Source organism: Aspergillus fumigatus, chromosome 2 (genome assembly GCF_000002655.1).
Source record: "Aspergillus fumigatus Af293 chromosome 2, whole genome shotgun sequence".
NCBI lineage: Eukaryota > Fungi > Ascomycota > Eurotiomycetes > Eurotiales > Aspergillaceae > Aspergillus > Aspergillus fumigatus.
In genome coordinates, this window is record NC_007195.1 from 668,562 (window position 1) to 694,051 (window position 25,490).

Here is a 25,490-nt window from a genome sequence, read left to right on the forward strand (position 1 = left end):
CAGATCAGATTGTGTCTGCGTAGCGTGCTTTCAAAAGAGGCCATTTCAGTTGCCAAGGGTGCAAGGCATCCGTTGAGCTGCCCTTATAAGAGGTGGCCCAAGCTCCCGAGGCTGGAACTTTTTGGTCGGAGAATCGTGAATCCTGCCAGCACCAGAACAACAACGCCCTGAAACTCAAACCCACGTTCAAATCATGCCGGAAAAGCGGAAACCACCCACATCTGCCTCTGGTTTATCCCCTTATTCGAAGCGTCCCCGTCCATCGTATGCTGAAGAGGATGACGCCGACGAAATGACGCCCGCCCTGACGCCTTACGAACGCCCTCGCAACCACCCCGTGTATGGGCAAAAGAGCGCCTTTCCAGGCTTGGATGTCGACGTGGAGGATGAGCTGTTCTACGGCGAAGCAGAGGATGGAATGGAGTACCTTCGCATGGTTCGGTAAGCTTTTCCTTGCGGATCCTGGCTAATTCTTTTTCTGTTCCCCGCTTGCTAAAAGTCTACATGTCACTTGCCCCATGTATAGTCCTTTTTTGCGACGAGCATTTGACAGTTTCGTGGCTAATCGCCGGTCAATGACTCTTTCATGAGAGTACAGATCCGAAGCTAACTCCCTACCTTTCCTGTTTACCGCGCCCAAACCTGCGGGGACGCCAACAGAGACGACCAAAGTCGTGATCACAGAAGAGCAAGAGCCTGAACCAGCATCTGCGCCATTGCGCGACGGTATCTATGCAGATGGTGTCTATATTGCCGCTCCTGCGGAACCGGAAATTGCCCAAGTCGCTACGGGACCACAGGAAGACAAATACTCCGAAGCGCAGTCGAGCTACTACAATCTTCTCCACCATCGCTTTCTCCTTCTCCGATCCATCCTAAAATGCACGCCACCATCCAGCGCGATTGCTGCCCTGGACGATTCGCATCCAATTAGTTTCCCCCGACATTCGAAGACTGCCCGCAAGGAGTGGCGACGGCTTCTGTTGGCGGTGGACCCGCAGACTGTTCAGCTGGCCTGTATGGATATGGACAGCGTACTGGCTGTGCTGGGAATAATGGCCAGGCTGATGTCCGAGAATGTCAGAAGTGGGGATGCGGAACGAGTCAGACGGATTGGAGCTTGGGCTTGGGGACTGTTGGGCAAGTGCCGCGATGTCGGACAATTGGGGACCGAGGAAGTGGGGGATATCCGAGATTTGGGCAAAAGGGCTGTGAAGATACTGCAAAAGATGAGGGAGGAGGATGAGAAGACCACGGCTGCCCGGCGAGACGGTGGTCTATCGAATGAGGAATCGGATGATGACGAGTTTCAGGAAGACGACCACGGACAACCCGAAAATGCTCAAGAGAATGATCTGGCTGCGGAGCAGATTGGCCATGAAATGCAAGATTCGGACAGGGAGCCGCCTGCAGAAGACCTTGACGCAGCCAAAGCGCGTCTTCAAGCGATGCTTCAGGGAAATGCAAATGAAACTCTTGAACCCGACAAATCAGACAATGTCGACGTTGCCAATCACGCTGAAGAGAGCCGAAAGGATAGTGCCATAGAAGTGGCGATGCAGACTCGTGCTATGCTCGATATGATTATCACTGTTGTTGGCGAGTACTTTGGGCAAAGGGATCTTCTCAAGGAACGGGAGGTATGGATTGGTTCCTCGTCGCCTGCCACATAGTGTGGTCTCTACATAATGTCGTATTTGAAACGCCCCTAGACAGTCTTTTATCCCAGGAAAAGCCGAGATACCCAATTTGACTTGTGTCGATATTTCCAGTTAGTATGACTGAGGACCAGTACTCCGTATCAGTCTTCTGTTACCTACTGCAAAGGACGTAGAAAATCTAAATTTATAGATTTAGGAAATAAAATGTATCTATCTGCTTCAGGGGCTATACATACCCTTACGACTAAGGGATATCCTGACATCTATCTGCTGGCGCCTGCTGTGACATGTGGTCCTGTATAATGAACAGCGGACGAATGACTCTTTGCGTCATTGTTTAGGCTGCACGCCCCAGCCGACTTTATCTCCGTCCATCATTCATCCATCAACACCCTTGCCTTTCCTCAGCACCTCAATTCCATCGAACGCTGAAGAGGGGTTAGTTTGTACTCACTTGCTGATGAAGCCCATACATAGATGAAGAAGCTACATAACTAATATCTTGCACCTCCGGTAAAGTCGCCGCCATGGCGCCCAAAGTCGAAATCTCCATCCCAACCACTACCACCTCACACACCTCACCCCCCTACACAATCTACAACATCACTCTGCGCCTCCCCCTGCGCTCCTTCACCATCTCCAAGCGCTACTCCGACTTCGTTGCCTTCCACACCTCCCTCCTGAACCAAACCAACGCCCCGCCACCAGCCCCCCTTCCCGGCAAACACTGGTTCTCCAACACCGTCTCAAACCAAGTCCTCCGGGAAGAGCGCCGACAGGGCCTCGAATCCTACCTCCGCGCCATCAACGAAGCAGACGATCCCCGGTGGCGCACCTGCAGCGCCTGGCGCGCATTCCTGAACCTCCCCAGTTCCGCCATCGGCAACGGCAACGGCAGCACCACAACTTCCGCCAAGCTGCATGCGGCCATCACGGAGCCCGGCGCGGCGGGCACCCAAAGCGCGATTACGGATCCGACGCTGTGGCTTGACTGCTACCGCGACATGAAGGCGCATCTGCACGATGCGCGACTCCATCTCACAAGACGGGACCAGGAAACGACGCCGCAAAAGCAGCATGAGAGCTCTGCGCGGGCGAAGAGCAGTCTTGTACGAGCTGGAAGTCTGATCGGGGCGCTGGAGGACGGCCTGAAGAATCTTGGGGATGCCAATGCGGATGCGAGGTCCACTGCGTCTGGGAAGAGGGGTGCTTGGGGGAGCGGAAATGGGCTGGGCGACGGGGAGATTCGACGAAGAAAGGACTTGCTGGTTAATGCGAAGAAGGAGAAGAATGGATTGGAGGATTTGTTAAACGCCATGGCTGCTAAGAGCAGGATTGATAATGCGGTTGCGTCGATACAAGACAAGGAGGCGTTGGTTGGGTCTGCGAGCCGGAAGCCACCTCGTTCGGGGAGGGTGCTGGGCAAGGAGACGGAGCGGACTCGCGAGCTAGATAACCAAGGCGTTTTGCAGTTACAGAAGCGGACGATGGAGGATCAAGATATGAGCATTGAAGAGTTGAGGAAGATTGTACAACGCCAGAAGGAACTGGGGATTGCTATCAATGCTGAGTTGGAGATTCAGAATGAGCTTCTGAAGCTCACGGATGAAGATACGGACAGGTATGTGTGGACCCAGGCTTCGGCTCTAATAACCCATTCTAACATCTGTCGCCTAAAGGTTAGGGAAGAAGATCGAAATCGGGAACAAGAGGGTTGGCAAAATATCTTAGCTTGGCATCTCACGGGCACTTCTGCTTCTACACAGCTTATTCATTGTTTCTGAACCATTTAGAGGAGCGACTTGCATGTTACTTTTGGCAATTGAGCGGGCTATCACTTTGCCCAGTCTTTATTCTACTCTGGCGGCGGCACCGTCTGGAAGCTCGTCAAATTGGTATATATTGTCATACTTCCCCGTAACTGCTAGCTAATACATCCTGCATCAAGATTTGGCAGGTCGGGCAGACAAGAACTAGGTGTTCATAGAAGATCAGTATATGCCTCTCGAACTCAAATGGCATCGAAGACTCACCTCTTTGGCCTGTTCCTCAGTCACATCCGATTGATCAGATTCACGCTGGTTGATCAGCCCCAGCTGACTTCGTCGAAGTAACCACCAAAGTTCTCGCCGATCCCCACCTAGTTCCTCCTTTAACAACTTGTCTTTCAGCTGCCTTAGGAAGTCATTGTACAGCGCCGGTTCCTCGAATGAAATAAGCTCCTCTCGCATTACTCCCATCTCCTCAATGACCCTATCATAGTTTGCATCACCAAGACTATTTTTGATCTGATCCTCAATGATTGACGTCATCTGCTTCACGGCGTCTTTGATCGTCTCGATCGTTTCTGCCTGTGTGAGGGTCTGTTTGAACTCGGGAATCGCATTGGTAGGAGAGATTCTGGCCCGTTTCTCTTGATGGAGTAAAGCATCAACGTCGAGACCAGAAAGCGGCTTCTCGCTCTCACGAATGCGCTTGCGCCCTTTAACTTTGGGCGGTACTAGAGAAAGGTTAGCAAGTAGAGCCATTCCTGAAGGGACTGATTATGGCGCACCCTTTTTGACATCGGCAGCCTCCATAAGCTTCTGTAGATACGCTTTTGACTTCTCGACCAGGTCTTGTGGCGGCTGAGACAGCTTTGTTAGATTCTTCGAGGGCGGAAGCACTGGATCATCTGGGTGTATAGCACGGTAGCGGATCGCAGAGTCAATGCGATGCAATACCGGCGAGAATGAATCGTCGATGGGGAGGCCCTCTACCGGATTTCTGGTGATATATTAGCGAAAGCGCGCAGACTGGTACTAATTGACGAACTTACCCGGTCTCGTCGGTATCAACAAGCTCCATGCTATCCACATATTCACTCATTGCATCAAGCAAATCTTTGTTCGGCAGATTTCGATGTTCGGTTACTACTTTGCCAGAGACGGTGATCACCTTGTCCAGAGGAGGAAAACGATACGTTCGGACATCTTCCGCGAAGGGTAGCTGGACCTCGAGGAGGCACTCATAATCAGGTTCAATGGAAGGAGCAAGCAACACCATGACAGGAGGCTTGTTCTCTTTGACCACCAAGCGAGCAACGGCATAGCACTCCAGTTCAAAGAGAGCATGAATGAAAGAGGAGAGTGCTAGTGAAGCTTTATCATTGCCACGTTGCCCAATGATAATATTGGTTGTCGACATGTGCATATAGCGATCATACTAGAATAGACCATCAGTTCCTGTTTCGCACGTGCAGATCAAAGAAGCTAAACTCACTTTGTCAGTTTGTATGAACCCAACCAGTTCCAATGCTGCGTATGTTTCGAGGGTTGTGATGTTTTCGTCTGTCTCACTTATATGTACTGCCGTCCGTCCATATTCATACCCCTTGGCTAGTTCCTCCCGCTCCACGTCGAATTTACCGCCAGGAGCATTCTCATCAGGGACCTCGTATGTTCTCAGGTTCCTGACACTTGTGAGAGCGCCCCCCTCGGGAGGGGACTTTGGTAGTTGAGACGATTCGCCTTGCTCTCCTTCAGCTCCGACGTCTGAGCGTAGCACAAAGCTACTTGCGCTTGGAGGTTTTGCCACATATGTCCGATAGTACCGTTCAACCGGAATGCGGAGAGCAGTGTCATACTCCTCCGGATTACCTAGTTGCAGAAATCCTTTGAAAGTTGCTACCGTTCTTACCCTTTTGGCCCGCGGAATGTCCATCTCTGAGACAGCTTGTTCCAGCGTTCCAAATGCGCCGTTACAATCTTCAACCAGTCCGCGGAGAAGAGCCTCGTTTTCGGCCTATAATTCTCTGTCAAAAAGGACCATTCCTAGTAGCAAGATAAGACCTCACCTTTCGCGGATCCTTTCCCTCCTCTTTGAAGCCATACTCAGGGTCGTCAAAGTCAGTACCTCTGTATATAGTCAGCACACTGCCTCATGCTCTTTGCCGGTACTACTAACAAAACAACCAAGTCGATGTTATCTTCCTTTATTTTTTTTGTTATTTGGTCGAGATCCTCATTGCTCATCCATCCTTGGCCATTTGTGACCAGCACAATTTTCCGTTTGTACTTCAATTTCTTGCAATATGTAACAATCATTTGGATAGCCAAAATTATGGCAGAAATAGCTTGAAAGAGTTAGAAAACTTGCTGACATCCCGAGTAACGAAATTATGAGAAAATTGTTTACCATCTCCCTTATCCGTCTCGCTCGGCTTGACTAACGCACCCAATCTTCGGATATCTGGCATAAGAAACCTGGTACATTAGAACAGCAAATGAAGCCTGCATAACAAAAAAACCTACTGCTGAATCTCAGTAAACACCGATATGTGTTTAAAATGAGGGTCATCGTCAAGCTCGTTGGAGGTTTCTGTCCGACTGCGTCAGTAAAACAGGGACGACACTTGATGACCCATTGGTGTCTTTACCGTCTGTTTTGAGGCCAATTACACCGATTGTGGCTGTTTTGCGACCTGTGGCCACCTGATTATCAACAATTAGCCTCACGACCATAGCCTCTCATGCTCAATGCTATGCTCACAGTTGCTGTGATGCAATCCCAAACATACTGCATGGCCCACTCTAGATCCGTCATTGATCGGCCATTGCGCTTCTCTCCCATGGATTTCCCTACATCCACGATATAGACGGTTGCTTCCTTTTCAGCCATGATCAAGATGCTCTAGAATAGAAATTGAGTCAGGGCATGAGGGAAGGAAGAGCCAGATAAAGGTAGCTCATTGATGCATGGACAAACACGACTCTCCAGGCAGACGCGCAATATTTCCCGATTGGGTGTTAGGCAGAACGCGAAGGCACATGACATCATTAATGGAAGGTGCGTGGACATTGCACGTAGTAAGTGTACATACTTCGGGTCCAATGAAAAGCCGTTGCACCTGTCATATTCCGCAGGACGGGTGCGTCGAAATATGTTCCGGCATTCCCTAGCTCTTCATCTTCCAACAACCATCTGATCCCGTCTTGTCGTCTTATCTGCATCCGAATATCCCAGACCCAGCAGTTGACAGATTATAAAGTGCATCATTAATTGCTGGACAGGCAATATGACTGATCCTCGCCCCTACCATCTTCTTAGGTACAGAATCCCTGGTTATCAGGATGTGAACATGTCGCTGACTTCGGGCGCAAGCTACGGTACCCTATTGGGTGTGCAAGTGTCCCAGGTGAACTTCATTCTGCCAGCTAGATATCCACTACGCTGTTAACTCAAAGGCGCAACAGACATTTATTGGGGGCGTTATTGCTTTCCGAGTGCTCCCTCGTCCTCAGTTCTCAGCGTTGCAAACTTCGATATTCCCGGTGTACTTCACGCTTCAGTCCGCACTCCCCGTAGTTATCGCCTTGACTTCCAGCAAAGGTGGCCAGCTCAATGGCATTTCCGGACTTCTCGCTCCTGAAAGTCGATTTGGGACACTCCTGCCTCTCGCAACTGTTGCAGTGTCTGGGCTGATCAATCAGGTCATCCTGCGCCCACTCACTGTCAGGACGATGAAAGAGAGGAAGCACCAGGGTATGCTTGGGCCCTGCTATCTCATCTCACTTACTTGCTGCTAAACTTTTACAGAAACTCGTGATGGCAAGAAGAGCTACGACCCTGCACCCCACTCAAAGGAGATGATGGCTCTGAACAAGAAATTCGGCAGACTTCATGGTCTGTCAAGTCTGATCAACATGGTCAGCCTTATTGCTACAGTCTATTACGGTGTAGTTCTCAGCAAGCGCTTGTCTTGAAGGGCTCTCTGAATGGAACATTTCTGTTGATCGCTAATCTCAGGATTGCTTACCAGTCTATCAAGCTCTTCCTTTATGTCCTTAACGCTCTGTATATATCGTTCCAACAAGGTGACCATACATCAACCCGTCTGCAAGTATAAAGAAGACTCTTTAAATATCTTGTCTTCTGTTGCAGTGGATTGCATTGCCTGAATTCCGCTTTGAGGTTTCTTATGGCGTTGAGACACACTATCCACCAGCGTCTGGCTTAAAACGTCTCTGGCTTCGGTCGTAATACATGTGTCACTAGCCAGAAACCAAGAAGCAGATTAAGAACCAATATCTGTGGTGTATTCTTTTGTCCCTGTTGAGCACACTTGCATGCATGCTTTGAAGCAACTGAGACATGTACGCGGAATGGCCGCTGCAAATTGAATGCCATTCAGCTCTTTGTGTCAGAGATGATTGCATCCATTGCTTCAGCATCTGGATATTCATCTTTCCCTCTTCCCGAAAAAGAAGGCCTTTTTTCTACCGATATTTATTCCTGCTCCCTTATCCTGCTTCAGACAGTCCTCAACCTGCCATCGTAAGATGTCTATCCTGTCCGATGCAATTGTCGTGGTCGCCGTCGTCAGCCCTATGTTCATATCAGCCGTCAAATCGATCTTAGAATATCTTGCTTGCGCCAATATCTATATTTCGAAGGCTTTTAGATGGATGTCTGCTTTCAAGCTTGACGGTATCTTGAAAAAGCTTGATCTGTGGCGGGAACTGCACACATCAAACGTGAAACCATTCTCTGCTTCTACGCCGGTGCCTGAGTTCGATAATGCGTGCTTAGGGACCGATAATCTCCACCACAAAAACCACACATTCTTTGATCTGGATTTGGGTGATCTGGGCTCACTATGGCTCGGTCGAATCAGTCAGAATCTGGTTCCCACCTCGGGCCATCTTAACAATGGACCAACTTTCGGGAGCCTTCACAGTGAAGTTTTGCTGCTCAACTGGCAAGTTTTGCTTTTCATGATGATTTTTCTGTTGATCATACCAGCAGTAACATCAATATGCACTTGGTATTCTCGCAGGCACTGCTTCCAAGTAGCGAACATTGAGATTCTAGATTTCATTAACGAAGTGCGTTCCTGGAGAGAGTTTCTATTTAAAAGAATGAGCGCTGCTGTTTCAATACTGAACGGCAAAATTGACAGCATGATAAAGCAGATCGTGATGGAACATGAGCGAGTTTCAGCTGAACTACCCACCTTCCTTGATGCTGAAGTCAGAGAACTACGAGATGCTCTCGACACCCAATTCCAGAACGAAGATGACCACCATATCCTGGGAGTGAAGAATTCTGCGGACAACTTGGAACGTGCACGACGAAGATTTCCAGATCCTGGAGGCATTGAAGCAGAATGCAAGGGTTTGCAGTCTGTCTTCCAACGCTGGAGACAGCGAATGGGCAACTTTCTCGAGCACGCCAGTTCCGAGGCTGAAAGGAGTGATAATATACAGATCCCTGTCAAGCGTATCATGGAGCTCCCAGAGAAAGCACCGACCGCTCAGGCTACTCAGACTAAATATGAGGCCATGCAAGACAAAGTGGACAAAAACGAACCTGCAAGCCTTACTGTGAGCGAAAAGCAATGCTCAGAAGCTGAGGAGCCAATCTCGACAATGGGGCTGTGGGCAACAGCGTCTGGGTACCCTGCACCCACACCAGCGGAAATCGAAGAAGGACGGAGAATTCGGCGTGAGAGAGTCGCAAAACGTTTGACAGAGAACAATGGTCAGCGATATGTGAGAAGCGAGTCTGGGCCCAGAAAGCACAGATGCTTGTTCCGAAACAGGCTTCATGGGTTGCACAAGCAAGACCACGCAGCGGCTCGCCAGTCCCTCAACCTTACCTTGCACTAGATTATCTTTTGGGAAAGAAGGTTGAGATGCATGGAGCAAGAAATTTTGTGTCTGCATTGATTATTGTTTGTTATGGGAGTACCTCGATCAGTCAAGCTAGGTAGCATTGTCAGTGGGATGCGCCTAGCTAGATCTCTTCCAAAGGATGAGTGCCACGGGTAAACTTCTAAAACGATAAATGGGTGTATCCGTAATGGGAATATCAAAGACATGAGCCAATATTCCTCTGGTACGGGAAGTGAAGGTATTCATCTGGCTTGGATCAGGACGTATTGGTGGTGGTGGTGTTTGTTGTTGTTGTTGTTGCTCAGAGCTCCCCAGGACAAAGAAAGTCCACAAAGGGCAAGTCCTCTTAGATCTCAAAGACAATAACCCATGTCCTGTATTCCTCTCTCTTCTTCTTCTTCTACCATTTTTACTACTGTAGACTTGACCACGAATCTTTATCACTTTGTCCTTAGTCCGACTGCTTTTTGCTAACTGCTTTGGCCCTTCAACAGCAATCTGTCTTTGGAAGTTTCATCTTCTTTCGCAACTTTATATAACCGAAGCACGACCTAGACTCTGTTCACTCTCGAACCATTTCTTTGACTCAACTTGTTTGTAAATATGGCGTCCTCTCAAAGTCTTATCTGTCAAAGAACGTTCACTGCCACAGTATGTTCTCATCCAAGAGCAGTACCCATCCAAGGCTATATATTCTATGTACTGCCCAGGGACTAAGAGGTCTCGAACAGGTTTCGTTCTTTGGTTTTCTCGCTCTTATCCTCTTTTTCACATTGTAAGTATTACCCCGTACTCAACAGGATTCTCGAATATCACATTGCCTACTCAAAGCAAATTCCTTCCTCCTGGCTGAGGATGGAGGCCACGATATTCGTGCTCAGTTCTCTGGCCACCAATCTCGCTGGAATCTACAGGCAAGTCCCCTTCACCGTCGTTGATCCTCATCACACGTTCCTTGAGCGACTTGTTGGCTCTGTTCAGGTGTCCTGCACCATCTACACTCTCAGGTATTGGCATCCTCTTGTGTTTCCCGAAGCTGCAAAATATGAAAGCAGATGCGAAGGTCCATGTGAGAGCCCAGCACAGAATACAACAATCGAACTTGGTGGCATGCTGAAGAATCTCATGGATCAGTATGTCCAGAAATCAAACTTGGTGATCCCTCGTCCCAGAAATAGTGGCAATTCTTGCAGTGATCAACCGCCACCACTTACCACGATCCATCACACACTCTTCGGAAGAAATTTTGACATCCCTGTCAGTCAGAATTCTGTCGATATATGCTGGACTGTCTTCTTCACGGCCCTTGTACTGATTGCTATCATTCTCGTGCTCTGGAAGGGATTTACCCAGGGAGGCTGCAAGCATGACACGGATACTACATCGGGTCAAAAATCAAACAAGTCAGCAGACCTTTCAAGCGAGAAAGAGGTCCTGGATTGGATCCGTATCGCTCGCTTTGCAGTCGTTTTGGATATCAAAGACGATATTTCCCATGACAGCGTCAACATTAGAGCAAAGATCATGGAGATTCCAAAAAATCTGCGTCGATTCCAAAGCATTCTCCAGTCTGATTCCATGCTCGCCGAATCCAAGGAAGGAGATGATGTGGAAAGAAACAAAACGACACTCGCCCATGTCTTTGATGGTCACCTTCGGTTTTGCACCGAAACAGTGAAAAGTACCCTGGAAGTGCTTAACCAACTCAGTAGACGGGTGGACCACAAAATCAACCTACAAGAACAACCGGTAGACAGCTACGGCCACAGTCAAGGAGATCAGAAGCTTATAGATCCAACTAATGAGTTTAGTCTGTATCAGCAAGAGCTTCTCACCAAGGACACCCTGGAGGTGACAACATCAGCCATGGAAAAGCGCATTCTCGGAACAGTGGACGATCATACTCCAGCCCTTGACGAGGAAGCGAAGAAGCGGATTGGTATTGAGTCTGCACTTGCAAATATCTCAGCCCTTCACGAGGAAACAAAGAGGCGGATTGATAATATAGAGTCCGCACTTGTAAAGGTTCAACAATCCCTGTCTGTTGGTGTCGTTGATCAGGAACAGCTGAACGAGACTGTCGGTGGTCTCAAAGCAGACATGGGGAATCTCCGAACGTCATTGCAATCACTTTCTCGCGAAGGTAGTGACTCGCAAGTTGGTGTCGATACCATCGTTCACGAGCAACTGCAAAGCCTTGAGAATCGTGTGCGGTCCCTCGAGCGTGCGGCTTCAGTGACTCCACTCGACAAGAAGCAGATTGAACAAGAACTTGACGAACTCGACCAAGCCGTAATTAATATGAAGAATTCGCATGCGGAAATCCAGTCGAAGCTCGACTCAACCGTCACCGAAACACAAGTGAAAGAAGCCCTGAAACAAATAGCCGCGCACCTCGAGCAAGAAACTGGAGGAATGAAAAGCCAACTCCGCGGGCTCGTGGAAGCTTTGGACGAAGTCAAGCACGCTGCGATTCAGTCGAAGAACAATGACCCTGAACTTGCCAAACAATTGGAAGATATTGAAAGGGCGATCGATGATTCAGCAAGGAAGGTACAATGCTTCAAAAAAGATCTTGACACACATGCTGTGGAACACAAAAGTCTGCGCGAGGCCGTTAACCGTGCCTTAGAGTGGAATAAGGAGCTTGAGGACGGAATTAAGCAGAAGATCAGCAGAGTAACAGAGACTATCTTGGAAACGAATGCCCGGATGCATATATCAACCGAAACCAGGGATAAGCTCGAAGAATACAAGTGGCATCAAAGGAACATGAACATGAGTATTTGGGGACACCTACATAAATGCATGAACGCTCTTGGCATCAGATTCGACTTGAGCGCCGCTAATCTAGTGACTGTACACGATAAGAACCAGGATCCTGTCGAAAAGCCTGAGTCGAATGATGAGCATCTTGCTGCAGAGCATGGCGCACACAAGACCGAAACTGACGTGGCCGATAAATGGCCTTCACAGGACGAAGCTCAAGCCGCAGGATTTGGGGTTCAATCACTAAAGAAGACAGCCCAACCTACAAAGGATGAAGCCAAAAGCCCAAAGGGCGAGGCTCAAATAAAAGAACAAATACAGACATCCGACGATCAACACTGTGCGAGTGCCCAGTCTGAGCCGATCAATCCTAGGACTTCAAATCCAGCTTCCCAAGCAATTAGTGGTCCAAAGCAATCACCCGTAGCAGGCCGGAGTGATGAAGCTGTAAAGCACGACAAAGCGGATACAGCACAATCGCGCGCAGAACATAATCAAGAGGATGAGAAGGGCCACGAATCTGCTTCATATGAAACACACAAAGAGGCTATAGCGCAACCGAAGGCATCAGTAGGAACCCAGTCTCTTCAGGTACCAGGTTCTGTGAAGGGCAGGTCATCTGAGAAGCACGCCCCAGAGCCCCTCCGTCTGAAGATCGAGACACATACCTCCGCGAGGCACGAGAAGGACCAGGCTTCGGCTCAGTTGCCTTCGAAGCCCAGCATTGAATCTACCTCTGCTAAACTGAGCAAGAGTAGGTGGGCTCTCTCAACTCCGACCCAGCCTCAGTCCAAAACACCTACTCATGGCGAGACTGAAGAGGGCCAGTTGATTACGCCAACTCTAACCGAGCCGCCTTCGAAGCCAATCACTGAGTCTATCTCCTCCGGAATGAGCAACAGTAAGTGGGCTCCCTCAACTACGACTCAAGCGCAACCGGAGACATTAGAAAGAACCCAATCGCTTCAGACATCGGGTTCTGCGGAGGGCAAATCATCTAAGAAGCACACCCCAAGAACACCCGGTTTGAAGCAGGAGGCATCTGCCTTCTCCGCAAAGCGAGAGAAGAGCAAAGGAGCTGATACGGCTTCAGCTCAGTCGCCTTCAAAGTCAAGCACTGAGTCTGCCTCTGCCGAAATGAGCAAGAGCAGGTGGGCCTCAACCCCGACCCAGACTCAGTCCAAAACACCTACTCATGGAGGGACTAAAGGGGATCAGCCGGCTAGTTCAGCTTCAACCCCAGAAGTTCCGTCAAAGCCACCCGCTTCTGGTGAACTGAGCAAAAGCAGGTGGGCGGATGACTCTCCAGACGCGAAGAGGTCAAAGGGTGTTTCCTTGCCCTCCGAAAAGTACCCGAAAGGAGACCTTGGTGAAACCTTTTGAACTTGACGGCATAGTTCAGAATTGATGCTCTTTCAGTAGACTTCTGTGATTTAGTTCTAATGTTTCTGCAGAAGATTTGTCGCTCTTTGTGCCAGCTGGATTACTTGTCTTTTGTCTGTTTGGGGAATCCTAAGGTTGATGCTCATGTGAGTTGTTTTGTTAGTTTCTGCCGTCTGAGATTCAGTTTTGGTTGTTTGGGACAAGTCATATCGGTTCACGTAGTTGCGAATGTGAGGTCTTTCGTGTTGAGGCATCGATCAAGGGTATCATAATCGTCAAGTCGAAAGGGCCACTGCAAGCTTCAGCGCCAAATCAATGAACTGAAGTCCTCAACAAATTCACACGGTGGCCTGCTCAATCAGGTATTTTCGACAGGCAGCCTTCAGCATATCGATACGTCTCTGGGTATGAATGAAGACCTCGCGGTACATATCCAAGCTCTCCTGAACAACCTCCTGGCGCGATTTGGAGCCTGCGCAGATCTCACGCATACGGAGCTCCATCTCTTTACGTAGAAATGGTTTGCTGAGAGATGGTTTATCCGGTAGATTGGCGACCACGTTGTCATAGCCTTCCACCAAGGCAATACCTAGGCGAGTTGGGATGAATTCCTTCACAGCGTTGCGACCACTTCCTCGCGAATGAACGGCGACATACTCGCGTTCCTTGATTTTGGCAATGTGTTCGGCCATGGTAGCGTCCGTCCCTATTCCGTTCGCGTCCATGAGCCCGATGAGTTCTGGTTCGGTCAAGTAGTTGGGGGCCGTTGTCTTGCCCTCGAACATGTTCGCTTCAGTTGGCACGAAAACTTCACCCACTCGGAAGTTGGGCAATTGTTGGCTACTCTCCCACTTGTCGTATATGTAAACTTCGAGGTAGTTTTTTTCTAGAACGATCAGTCCATTGGCGTGAAACATCTCGTCGCCATATTGGATCTCAATCTCGGTGCTTTGACCCTTCGCGTCATCGGAGCAGCATGCGAGGAATCGCCTGACCACAAACTCGTAGACCTTCTTCTCGTCAGAGTTCAGTGCACTTGGTGAGACCCAGCATACTGGGTGGATAGGTGGATGCGCGCGGTCATTGTGGCGCCCAGAACGAGGAGTTTTGAACGCGCCATTGATGAGACTTCATAGTTGAGAAAGTCAGTAATGTCAGAGAATGTCACCTTTAGAGAACTCTTACCCTCGGGCGTATTCGCCCCAGTTAGTATCAGGGTATTGTTTCTCAATTAACTTCTTCAAATCGATTCCTTTGTCAAATTGATCTGTCTCAGTACGAGGATAGCTGATGTAACCCTTGGTATAGAGAGATTCTGCGGCCTAATCTTGAATAAGTTTGCCGGCGAGAGCTTCAGCACATCGTACAATGACATACCTTCATGACCGCCGAACTGTCCATGCGAAGGTACCTGCTCCCCATCATCTGTAAGTCCACCGTCGTTAACGGCAGAGGTCTCCATTTGCTCGTGGGTTTTTGGTTAACTTTTGTGACTTTAGCGGTCTTTGCTAGCAGACACCTTTCCAGCATGACGGTCACGGCCGCCCTGTCGAAAAGATGGACTCTCCTCCACAAGAAGTTGACCTTTTTCCTTTCTTGGACATGCACCACTTTGATTCCCCAGAAAGTCTCCGGTTTGAAATTCTTCACTCGTAGATATCGATCAACAACAAAACCCAGGGTGGGGAATTGACATGATCCTGTTGATTGAGTCAGTTTAGATTGATACTGGCATCAGACAAGCTCAAAGGTAGGCCGCGTAGAATTATTTATAATAAATATATTGTAGAAGGTACGTACCGTAACTGATGAGTTTATTTGACAGATCAGCACACATACGCTGCAGTTGAAGACTCTGCAGTCGCGTAAATGCAGCACCAATTCTAAGGTCGAGTTCAATTCTGGCAGCAACTGCATTCGCTTGGTTCTCATCCACATCTGTGAGGGCCCGAGCAGCGCGTAGAACATGCCTGTTATGGGGTGAGCATTGCCGATGGAAAAAAAGCTTAATCCATATATACTCACGCCCTCTCTGTGTTGCTGAATCGAGCTCTTTTGACCAGAATACGCTGGTTTCCCTCTTTGGCTTTTTTGCGGACTTCGGTACCGATGTGCTCTCCCTCTCGATCACAGTCGGTCCAGATAAATAGAGCCTTGGACATCCTGGCCTGCTCCTTGATGTTTTCGGCGATTGGCTTATTGTCCTATACACAGAGTTAACCTTGCTGCGTGTTTCAAGAGATGCCCATAACCAGGCCCTTGACGACCGAAAAGAAGTTGATATTGCATACTTCTTCCACAAATTCGCGCACAGGAGCTTCAAAGAGTGCGCCAGGTGGGCATGAGAGCCAGCTTTTGTATTGACTCTCAAAGTCGAGGGCCATCAAATGTCCCAGGACGCTGGTCATTGTGACTGAGCAGGTGCCCCAGGGGTCACCGAAATTGAATTCAAATAAATAGTTCTTCACATATTTGTTACCGTGTATAGATATCTATGTCTATCTCAGTATGTGTGACTTCAATAACCCGTGCCGTCTTAAGCCAACGGTCACTCACAGTTTGCATGGAACCCCCAGAAAGATGCTGAGCCACAGCTTTAGCGATGGCAGGTTTCTCTGCCACGCAGAGAATCCTTGGGACAGGCATAGCAAATGGCTAGTCGATTCAAGAAGTCTCGTTTATGCCATACCCGATCCGCCCTTGTTGCCAACTTTTGTCATGAACCCGACATCATTGCGTCTTCGAGTTGAGAAACAACCAAGACGCGCAAAAGACGCGAATGACTTCCAGAAACGGAGATAGTAGATTTCTGCCTGTCTGCCAGTATGCCTGAGAGCCTTAACGCCTGAGGCAGCCATATCATCGCCCCCATTGTTTTTGCCCAAAGCGGTAAGCATTCTGTCCAATGAGAGCGCTCGTCCGCGTTGTCATGATGGCATCCATCTCTTTGTTTTGCCTCGATGTTTTGATTCACCTTGATCGACAAGAAAAACATACAGAATCACAGTGGGGTGTCCAATAACTTCAAACTGCGACACTGCTTTGAATTCGTTCGAAATGGCGATTCCGCTTCCTCAAGTTCACTCTGTTGTGGACTGTGCTTCTTTCAACCGGACCGTGCTGCCCTTCCTGTCTCAGTTGACAACGCTTCCTGCGCAGCTGCAAGTGGCCGCCTCAACAAAAGATGTGGACTCTTTGAAAGATATCTATCTTTCGACAAACCCGTTTATATCGGCGCTCGGGTTCACTTTGGTTTTGTGGGTGCTCTTCGCTGTGGCAGCGGAATTCAACCGCAACTATTCGCAGGTTGATCGGTTTTGGAGTATCCTGCCGTCTGTGTATACTGTGCACTTTGTCGCTTGGGCGCGCCTGTGGGGTATCAAGAATCAGAGCTTGGATACCATCGCTCTCATCACTTTGCTCTGGGGTGTAAGTATATTAAAGCGAGGACTTTGTATCTGCCGCTGACTCTAACTCCGCTTAGATCCGACTGACGTTCAACTACTGGCGCAAGGGAGGGTACCAGATCGGTTCTGAGGACTACCGCTGGGAGATCGTGAAGTCTCATATTAACAACCGCTTCTTCCTCTTCCTGTTCAACGTTACCTTTATCAGCCTCATTCAGCCGTTGCTGCTTCTGCTCGTGACGGCGCCTACCTACAACTTCATTCTCCTCTCGCGCCTCCCTGGAGCTGAACCGTTCGGTCTCCCCGACCTTGCCTTCTCGCGCCTTGCATTCTTCTTCCTCATCATCGAATACTTCGCCGACCAGCAGCAATGGAACTTCCAAAGCGCAAAGAAGGAGTACCAGAAGACAGCTCGCATCCCTGATCAGTACAAGGGCCAATTCACTCCCGAGGACCTGGAGCGCGGCTTCGTCGTTAGCGGCCTCTGGTCACTGTCCCGTCACCCGAATTTTGTCGCAGAGCAAGCCATCTGGCTTACTCTGTACCTGTGGAACTGCTACCGCACCGGCAGCTACATCCAGTGGACTGGTCTGGGCATTTTGGGCTACATGCTCATTTTCCAGTCAAGCACCCGGCTCACCGAGTCGATCAGTGCAGGCAAGTACCCTGAGTACAGCGAGTATCAGGCGCGTGTCGGCCGCTTCATTCCTCGCTTTTCTGTCAAGCCCAAGTACAATGGCAGTAAGAAGAAGACCTCTCGGTCCAAGACTGAGTCGGCAGGCACTGCGACGCAGGAGGGCAAGAAAAGTCAGTGATGGGAGATCTCCAATGCATGATTTCTGTCGATTGATTTTTGTTACTTTTAATCTCTGGGGTACTGGGAGACTGAAATTTCTTGATATATATATATTGTTAGTTTTGAGTGGAATTTGACATCTGTTTCTGGTTAGAGTATTGGGTCCGCTATATCGACTTTTGGTTAGTTTTGCTATCAGGGGGGACACGAGGCTGCTACACCCATAATTCAAGAGAATATGAGAAACTCAAGTCAGGTAGCGATCTAATTGTGTCAAATGACACTCCATCACCCACCACCCAAGCCTAGATGGTTACAAGATATACAAGTGTACTCTAGATAAGTCAAAAATCAGAAGTTGAAAAGAGAGCGATATGAGTGAAGAGGAAGGGAAATGCAGAGATATCACAGAAATCCTCATATTTATGATACAAGGGAAACCCAACGGGGAGAATAAGATGTGAATACAGCGGAGAGGCTTCAGTCGTTCAATAAATACAAATCCTAGCATAAAAAAACATGTAACACCCACCTCGCCTAACCATGGATACCCGCTGTTTCTATAGTTCGTTGTCTACGAGGGCGGTTTAGCACCACTCTCGGAACCTCCTTCAATCGGCGGCGTAGGTTCCGGAGGAGCAATGGTCTGTCCATTGGCGGCACCAAAGTACTTGGCGAACTCTCCAGAGTCGGGATAGGGTCTAGGACCGAGGAGTCTAATCATGTCATCACGACTGAGAACTTCCTTGGCCAGGAGCTCTTCGGCGACAATGCCAACTTCCTTCTTTTTCTCAGTGAGTAGAGCGCGGCATTGGTTGTATGCCTCATTGACGATGCGGCGGACTTCGCTGTCGATCTCCCGAGCGGTGTCCTCGGAGAAGGGCTTGTGAAGCTGCTGTTGAGGATCCTCCTCGTAGTAGATGTATTTGAGTTTGGGCGACATGCCGAACTTGGTTACCATGGCTGTTGCCATGCGGGTAACCTTGTTGAAATCATCGCTGGCGCCGCTGGTAACCGTGTCGAAGTGCAGCTCTTCGCTGACACGACCTCCCAGAGTCATAGCCATGCGATCCATCAGCTGGTTTACGTTCATCAGGTATGTGTCACCACCTGCTGGCAGATACTGTGCGTAACCCAGAGCTCCTTGGCCCCGAGGAATAATCGAGACTTTGAGCAGGGGATCAGCCCAACGGAAATACCAGCCACAGATGGCGTGTCCAGCCTCGTGGTAAGCAACCGTCCGCTTTTCTTCAGGAGAGAGCACAAGTGATTTCTTTTCCAAACCGCCGACGACACGCTCAATAGCCTGCTCGAAGTGCTTCATGGTGATGGACTCCGCGTTCTCACGAGCCGCTGATGAAAGAAAAATTAACATTACTGGACACCCACAGACTTAAGTTTTGAAACTTACCAACCAAAGCTGCCTCATTGACACAGTTAGCAATGTCAGCACCAGCGAAGCCAGGTGTCAAAGCAGCGAGTCTGCCTTCCAGATAATCCATATCCTCCTTGGTCACAATCTTCTTCAGATGGACGCGGAAGATCTGTTTCCGGCCCTCCATCGTTGGTCGGTCGATAGTAATGTGCCGATCAAAGCGTCCAGGCCGCATCAAAGCCTTGTCCAAGACATCGGGTCTGTTGGTGCCAGCGAGAACGACAACTTGTTCCGTAGTGTTGAAACCATCCATCTCCGTCAGGATCTGGTTCAGGGTGCTCTCCCGCTCATCATTACCTCCACTGAAGCCCTGTTTAGCTCTAGATTTACCAATAGCATCGATTTCATCAATGAAGATGATGCAAGGGGCATTCTTCCGGGCGTTGGCGAAAAGATCACGGACACGGGAAGGACCGACACCAACGAACATCTCGACGAACTCGGAACCGCTGACGCTGAAGAAAGGCACGCCGGATTCACCAGCAGTGGCCTTTGCGAGCAATGTCTTACCTGTGCCGGGAGGACCTGAGAGGATGGCACCGCGAGGGATCTTGGCACCGAGTTTCTGGAACTTTTCAGGAGTCTTGAGGAAGCTGACGAACTCCATGATTTCGACTTTTGCTTCGTCCATACCCGCAACGTCGGAGAACTTGATCTTGATATCGGTTTCGTGATTGAAGCGCTTGGCCCGGCTCCTTCCCATACCAAAGATCCCGCTCTGACCACCTGCACCGCCGGCGGCACGTCTTGACAACCAGAAGAAAGTACCTATCACGAAAAGTGTAGGAGCGACGGACAAAAACGTGGTAAACCATGGTACCTCGTCAACGTAGGCGACGGGAATCCGCTCGGAGCTTGGAATCCCAAGCTCATCTTGAGCTTCATCTAGCCTGCGCTCAAAGCTGTCCACAGAACCAATACTAAAGTAATAGCGGAAATTCGGCTGTAGCGCCGGCGAGTCAGGGTATACCCGAGCCAACGCGTCGCGGTGCAAGTCTACCTTGACTACGGCACGATTAACAACGGTCAGTTTTTCCACAAGACCCTTGTCGAAGAAGTTTGCTCTAAACTCTTGCCATGTGATCTCCTTGCCGTTTTCCCCAGGAAAAAAGCTGCGGTATACATAGTAGGTGATGAGCGAGGTGATCAAAAACGAGGCGGGGTCGAACTTGATCTCGAAGGTCCGAAAATTCGGAGGTATTTGCTTGTTCGCCTGATCTCGCCCCTTCTTTTGCTCTCGCTGCTGCTCCTGCTGCTGTTGTTGCTTTTGCTGCTCGCCCTGTGCACCGCCCTCTGACTTAGCTTTCTCCTTATTCCGTTCCTCCTCGATCTGGTTCAGTTTGTAGGCGTAGTCGGTCATGTGCTGCGACATGTATCGTGTTAACTTGACATAATCCATCAGAGACGCCGGCCTTCCGGACTGAACGTGCTTCTCAATGAACTGCCGCATCTCCGCCGGTAACCCCTCTCTTAGCAAGAGTGTCCGGATATCATCCAGCATCTGATGTTGCGATGGCGGCACCTTATTCTTCAGGTGGTCGACGAATAGATTGACTTGTTCCTGCTCCTCCTTGCTAAGAGAGGATTCGGGATCGTTCGGCGTCTTCCCATCTCCAGATTTCCCGCCGTCATTCCCCGGTCCCGTCGCTGCTTTGTTCTGGCTGCGTTTGTCGTTCGGGGGGTTCGGACCCCCGGGAGTTCCAGTAGCATAGGTCCTGACACGGTGGGCCGTTATCAACGATGATAATCTCGACTGCGGAGCACGCGCAGACAGCGGACGTGTGCGATTTATGCATTCTGCGGCTCTCCTCGAATATCGAGCAAGATTGCCTGGCCGTCGGAGTAAGGTGGCCATGGACGAGGTAGATGAGCCCGAAGGCGAGGTCAAGGAATTAGATTAGGCTCACTTCAGTTAGAAAAAAAGTCCGCAGAAGCCATAGAGGCTCTAGATGAGATAAAAAAGAGGATAGGTAGATGTTTGTTCGGGCCTGAGAGGAGCTCTTGCGGACGCAGTTCGCCGCCGGCCCTTGACACCTTCCGTCGGCCTGGGATTTTTCGCAGTTCCGCTGGTTTGCTGACTCATCAGTCGCAACCAGAGAGGTCGCATCAAAATCTCAACGAACATGATTTTACAATATGATTTTGGTATAATTGTTCGAAATGAATCCGTTAATGTGTTATTTTATGACCTTTTACGGGTCATTTTACATCAGACACATTCATCTTGTTCAAGGTATATTGTCAGACGTCGTTTGTATGAGTATCTGTTTCATATTAAGGTCAACCCTTCCTTTCCGTCTTGTCCAGAGGCATTCTACTACTTTGTCCAAATCGTGATAAATATTGTCCAATGGAAAAGGTGAGCAAGTGGAGTGTTGTCGAGTTCCTTGAAAAGCCATAAACGCCTTTTATGCCCGAGAATGTGAAAGAAAGAAAAATAAATGCACCGCAGCGAGCGAGTAGAGAAAGCCCGGCTTGACTCCGTTAACTCCGATGCTCTACTGAGCCCAAATAAGCCTCCCACGCTGGTGTCCGATTCGTTATTCGGTTTTAATCAATATTAGGCTGTCATCACAATCCACCGTGGGGTGGACCATTGGTGTCGAAGACCGGGAAATTTGTTGACATGTCTGCCCAGTCCCATTCGATGGTCATCGGCATCTGCCACAAATCTTGAGGGACGAAGGGCTGTTGAAAGGATGACAAAGGGGTATTTGCGGTAGCCGAATATGGTGGTTGATCGGCAAAACTGACACCTTCCAGCGGATCGGGACTCAACATGTCCTGGTAATCCTGTGCAATACCGGGCATAGCCTGTATGTTTGGAGGGATATTGGTTGAGACACCAGTCGTCCCAGGGATTTCACGACTGGAGGCAAAGCCTCCTGCATCGTCGGCCATAGTATTACCGCCGGGATCACCTGGATTTTCAGCGAACAAAGGCGACGACATTGGGACATTTCTTGACGGCGCCTGAGTGGGCTGCGTTGTCGAGGGGGAGGGTGCGGGATGCTCTTCGGGGGTACTTTGCTGTAGGTTGACCGGTTCCTCGGGTGATTTGCGCTTCTTTTTCGAATATGACTCCTTCTCAGCTTTATCAAGTACCACCTTCGCAATCCTCTCGAATTCTCCGCATAGACCAAGCATTCGCTTGATGCTGCCGTTCGACTCATCCGAGACCAAGGTCGACAGGAAATTGACCACTACATTCATCAACTTGACATCTGACCGAGCGCGAGCATCACTGGGATTCTGGAGAATATTGGCAAAGAGTGTGACAAGAGCTGACACGGGATAGTATAGTATCAACCTGAGTATTGTTAACTTAAGAAGCAATCCCTTTTTTCCAAAGCACGATGCACTCACCAGACACAGGCGAAATCACCCTGTGGAATGTATTTGATTAGGTTAATAGACGCCCTGGCTGCAGTCACACAGAGTACCGCCGATAAGAAGACCCTAGGATTCAAGGGCCTGGCATTCAGGCCCTGGATGGCGTAATTGGAGAGACGGCTTGTCCAATAACCGTGATGCACAGACATACGGTGAATGGTGGTTAAACAGTTATAGTAGGCGAAATGTAGGACAACAACATGGAGAATGAGAGGTGTGTGCGAAGCCTTGATTTCATGTTCTGGCCGAAAATCCAGTGGGATACTGTCCTTCCAGTCTTCAAGTTCCTTGTCGAGTTCTCCGATGGTATTCAGAAGCTCTCCATCAGACTGTTTTGACGCCTTTGCGGAATAAAGCCGTTTGTACACCTTGCTTTCAATAGTAGCGAAGCGACACATGGATCGGAACAGGTTAAACTTGCTTCTACCGTCAGATAATGGGACATTGCCGATGTTGTCGGGTGGATCGTCGCTTGGTAATTCCACATTCATGTCGTCATCGTCTTGTACCGGCGGACGCCCGGAACGGAGACAGATGCTATGTGGCAGATTAGCACAATTGCAAGATACTTGTGTTTAGTTCTACCTACTCCTTGTCAAGAAGATAGGCTATCCAGAAAACTCTCTTTCGCTGTTCAACTTCCACTGGGTTCAGACCGAAGCCAGAACCTCTCTTATGGAGGCCAATACTGTGAGAAAGTCTGATTGCCGCCGCAACTAAGAAGAAGGACGGCTGGGGGTTTGGAGTTCCCTGTAGAAAAAGAGACTAATTTGCTGTCAGCACACGCAACGGTTACGCGTTCTTGTCATTGTCTCAAACTTACCATTCCAAGCAGCGCTTGAACACTGAGAAGATCTGTATTCCGCATGGTCAGTTCCGTCAGCACTCCCATGGCATTTTTCAAATACAGCCAGGCTTTCCTGTCCTCTTCTTGTGGGACCAGATTGCTCATAACTCGTAATCTGTGAGCAATGGCTAGCACAACGTTGATGCTGGCCCACCAGCCCGAACCTTCATAAGGATCTCGGGAATATTGTCGTTCAACCAGGTGCATGAAAGTCGGCTCGTGGTAGAGCGGAAACATGCAGTTGAAGTTGTCGAAGAAGTCTTTGAAAAGCGACATAGCTTCATCCTTCGGTGGCAACGGCTTGAACACGCGGCGAGCAAATATATCGCTAAAAATTTCAGGCTTCCAGTACATCCATTTGTTATCATCTACATATGCCGACGAAATCATTTCTTGGAATGAGTTGTCGCCCGTTTTCTCATTTACCCATTGGATGCCTTTGGGAGAGAAGATCGAAAAGCCTGATGACGAACCTGTGATCAGGACGGTCAGTAAATTATCGTACCAGCAATGTCCGTTATCGAGATGATTACCGATGTATCGCGTTTCCCCACAATTGTTTGTTACGAGGGAACACATCATGTCTGATAGGCCTTCAACCTCCGTCTCTGATTCTTTTTGCGATTCCGGGGACGTAGCAGCTGTCCGTGGGCTTGATTGAGACTCTAAGCGTGGGGTTGAATAGTGCGATGAGCTATTTTGCTGTGACATAGCGATCTGACTCTGGCTGGGGATGTTGATCTTCTGCGGATTATGCGGAGTATTCGAGCCGCTTGCATGATACCGGTCAGCAAGACGCTTCTCCAGCGTTCCAAGGTCTGTTTTTCCTCCATCGTCTTCTGACAAGAGACCAGAAAGACGCAGTAAAGACTCCATCCTCCCTAATCGGTTTTCGAGGCCCTCGATATACTTGGCACTAATCGCGACGGAAAGTCAGCATGGGCACCCAGGGGCAAAGCAGAGAAGTAAGCATACCCTTTAGGAGGATTCCGCTTTTTCTCAACCTGGGTGAACACACAATCCGTCTTGTAGTTGGTACAATGCGAGCATTTGGGCATCTTCCCGTCACATTTGATCTTCTTCTTCCGACACATGTCGCAGGCCTACCTCAAAGACAGTAAGTCAACGGGTGAGCTCGACTTCAGAGCAAGAGATGCGTCCCCACTCACCCTCGCGATCCTTCTGCGTTTCGCGTCACTGTTATCGTCCGCCGCGCCGATGGAAGGTTCATCCTGAAAGGTGGGATTGGAGAAAATAGGAGCGACGGGAGAGCCATCATGTCCATATGACCCGAACAAATGGGGTTGCTGATTCATTAGCATGGGCATATCGAAACCCATGCTCTCGGTTCCATCCCCTATACCGTCCATCGCAGTTGCATGTATGGTCGATGATGCCTGTTGTCGCAAGTAGCTCTCCAATGGCAGAGTGGAGTTAAACAGGCGTTTGACTCGAGTGATCTGATCAATGCGGGGTTTCGGTATCTAGATGCGGAGGGGAAGTAGAGGATAAGCAGGTTGGTATGCGCTCCAATTCGACCAGTATGCAAAATGAGTGACTAGGGATGGTCGGTGACGTTCGCCATCCAGCGCGAAATCGCTGGAAGAGGCGGTATAGGCTGTCGAGAAAGAATAAAAGGATGAATCAAAGACCTGGCTTACTCGATCTTTGCCCCGAGGCAAGCACGTGGCGAGCCCAGATACTACTCTTTCAAAGGCGGGGAATGAGAAAAGCCTTCTCTCGTGTCAGCTGCAGACAATATCTGCTATGATTTAGGTACCATGTAGGCAACAAGGACGATTATCAAGAAGAACAAGATAAAACTCGTTGCAAGAAGAAAGAAGGAATCATAGTTCGGTTTGCAGATAGCGGTTACGTATCAAACGGTGCTGCCTTTGGTTGACCAAGTCCGCTTAGTTGAGAGACTAAAGTGCAGCTAATTTCTCACAGGCTGCCACAGAAGACTTGGGCTGAAGCTCCCTGGCCATACAGATAGAGCGCTGTTCCTTTTGTTTCTGGTATCAACGGATGAATAATTTCCAGAGTTCTAACTCTATCTAGTCGGAGACGCTGAACGAAGAGTCCGTCTCCCGTGGTGCAGCGTTTCAACTAGAATTAGACTAGGCTATGATTGTTCCCCTACT

At 49.3% G+C, this 25,490-nt stretch overlaps 10 protein-coding genes across 10 annotated transcripts; 6 read left to right on the plus strand and 4 right to left on the minus strand.

The window, feature by feature from the left end:
- Positions 1-38: 38 nt before the first annotated feature.
- Positions 39-1,771, plus strand: AFUA_2G02600 (SIP1 domain-containing protein). The gene is made up of 2 exons (XM_744302.2): positions 39-441; positions 599-1,771. Exons 1-2 carry the CDS (start codon positions 194-196, stop codon positions 1,671-1,673), a joined length of 1,323 nt encoding a protein of 440 aa, XP_749395.1. The 5' UTR covers positions 39-193; the 3' UTR covers positions 1,674-1,771.
- Positions 1,772-2,026: 255 nt separating this feature from the next.
- On the plus strand, positions 2,027-3,392 carry AFUA_2G02610 (Qc-SNARE protein; the record flags this gene model as incomplete). Its single annotated transcript, XM_077804055.1, has 2 exons — positions 2,027-3,282; positions 3,341-3,392. Exons 1-2 carry the CDS (start codon positions 2,189-2,191, stop codon positions 3,390-3,392), a joined length of 1,146 nt encoding a protein of 381 aa, XP_077660219.1. The 5' UTR covers positions 2,027-2,188.
- Positions 3,393-3,652: 260 nt separating this feature from the next.
- akuB (ATP-dependent DNA helicase 2 subunit KU80) lies at positions 3,653-6,320 on the minus strand (the record flags this gene model as incomplete). Its single annotated transcript, XM_744304.1, has 10 exons — positions 3,653-4,161; positions 4,216-4,427; positions 4,480-4,865; positions 4,923-5,444; positions 5,497-5,557; positions 5,607-5,775; positions 5,838-5,905; positions 5,954-6,020; positions 6,079-6,133; positions 6,192-6,320. The coding sequence occupies 10 exons, from the start codon at positions 6,318-6,320 to the stop codon at positions 3,653-3,655; spliced, it is 2,178 nt and encodes a 725-aa protein (XP_749397.1).
- Positions 6,321-6,393: 73 nt separating this feature from the next.
- AFUA_2G02630 (DUF4149 domain-containing protein) lies at positions 6,394-7,405 on the plus strand (the record flags this gene model as incomplete). The annotated part of the gene is made up of 3 exons (XM_744305.1): positions 6,394-6,570; positions 6,857-7,184; positions 7,239-7,405. 3 exons carry the CDS (start codon positions 6,394-6,396, stop codon positions 7,403-7,405), a joined length of 672 nt encoding a protein of 223 aa, XP_749398.1.
- Positions 7,406-7,981: 576 nt separating this feature from the next.
- Positions 7,982-9,320, plus strand: AFUA_2G02640 (uncharacterized protein; the record flags this gene model as incomplete). The annotated part of the gene is made up of 1 exon (XM_744306.2): positions 7,982-9,320. One exon carries the CDS (start codon positions 7,982-7,984, stop codon positions 9,308-9,310), a length of 1,329 nt encoding a protein of 442 aa, XP_749399.1. The 3' UTR covers positions 9,311-9,320.
- An 851-nt stretch (positions 9,321-10,171) lies between these two features.
- On the plus strand, positions 10,172-13,468 carry AFUA_2G02650 (uncharacterized protein; the record flags this gene model as incomplete). Its single annotated transcript, XM_744307.1, has 1 exon — positions 10,172-13,468. The coding sequence occupies one exon, from the start codon at positions 10,172-10,174 to the stop codon at positions 13,466-13,468; it is 3,297 nt and encodes a 1,098-aa protein (XP_749400.1).
- Positions 13,469-13,806: 338 nt separating this feature from the next.
- On the minus strand, positions 13,807-16,366 carry AFUA_2G02660 (DNA topoisomerase 3; the record flags this gene model as incomplete). The annotated part of the gene is made up of 7 exons (XM_744308.2): positions 16,025-16,366; positions 15,760-15,960; positions 15,494-15,672; positions 15,269-15,438; positions 14,846-15,168; positions 14,654-14,790; positions 13,807-14,596 (listed from the first exon to the last, which is right to left on the minus strand). Exons 1-7 carry the CDS (start codon positions 16,112-16,114, stop codon positions 13,807-13,809), a joined length of 1,890 nt encoding a protein of 629 aa, XP_749401.1. The 5' UTR covers positions 16,115-16,366.
- Positions 16,367-16,385: 19 nt separating this feature from the next.
- Positions 16,386-17,690, plus strand: AFUA_2G02670 (DUF1295 domain protein; the record flags this gene model as incomplete). The annotated part of the gene is made up of 2 exons (XM_744309.2): positions 16,386-16,897; positions 16,953-17,690. Exons 1-2 carry the CDS (start codon positions 16,526-16,528, stop codon positions 17,688-17,690), a joined length of 1,110 nt encoding a protein of 369 aa, XP_749402.1. The 5' UTR covers positions 16,386-16,525.
- Positions 17,691-18,245: 555 nt separating this feature from the next.
- yta12 (ATP-dependent metallopeptidase FtsH/Yme1/Tma family protein) lies at positions 18,246-21,119 on the minus strand (the record flags this gene model as incomplete). The annotated part of the gene is made up of 2 exons (XM_744310.2): positions 19,083-21,119; positions 18,246-19,024 (listed from the first exon to the last, which is right to left on the minus strand). Exons 1-2 carry the CDS (start codon positions 20,959-20,961, stop codon positions 18,246-18,248), a joined length of 2,658 nt encoding a protein of 885 aa, XP_749403.1. The 5' UTR covers positions 20,962-21,119.
- A 208-nt stretch (positions 21,120-21,327) lies between these two features.
- atrR (transcription factor atrR) lies at positions 21,328-25,420 on the minus strand. The gene is made up of 8 exons (XM_077804056.1): positions 25,008-25,420; positions 24,516-24,830; positions 24,322-24,449; positions 23,880-24,262; positions 23,323-23,819; positions 23,089-23,264; positions 22,473-23,036; positions 21,328-22,416 (listed from the first exon to the last, which is right to left on the minus strand). Exons 2-8 carry the CDS (start codon positions 24,714-24,716, stop codon positions 21,678-21,680), a joined length of 2,688 nt encoding a protein of 895 aa, XP_077660220.1. The 5' UTR covers positions 24,717-24,830; positions 25,008-25,420; the 3' UTR covers positions 21,328-21,677.
- Positions 25,421-25,490: the final 70 nt, after the last annotated feature.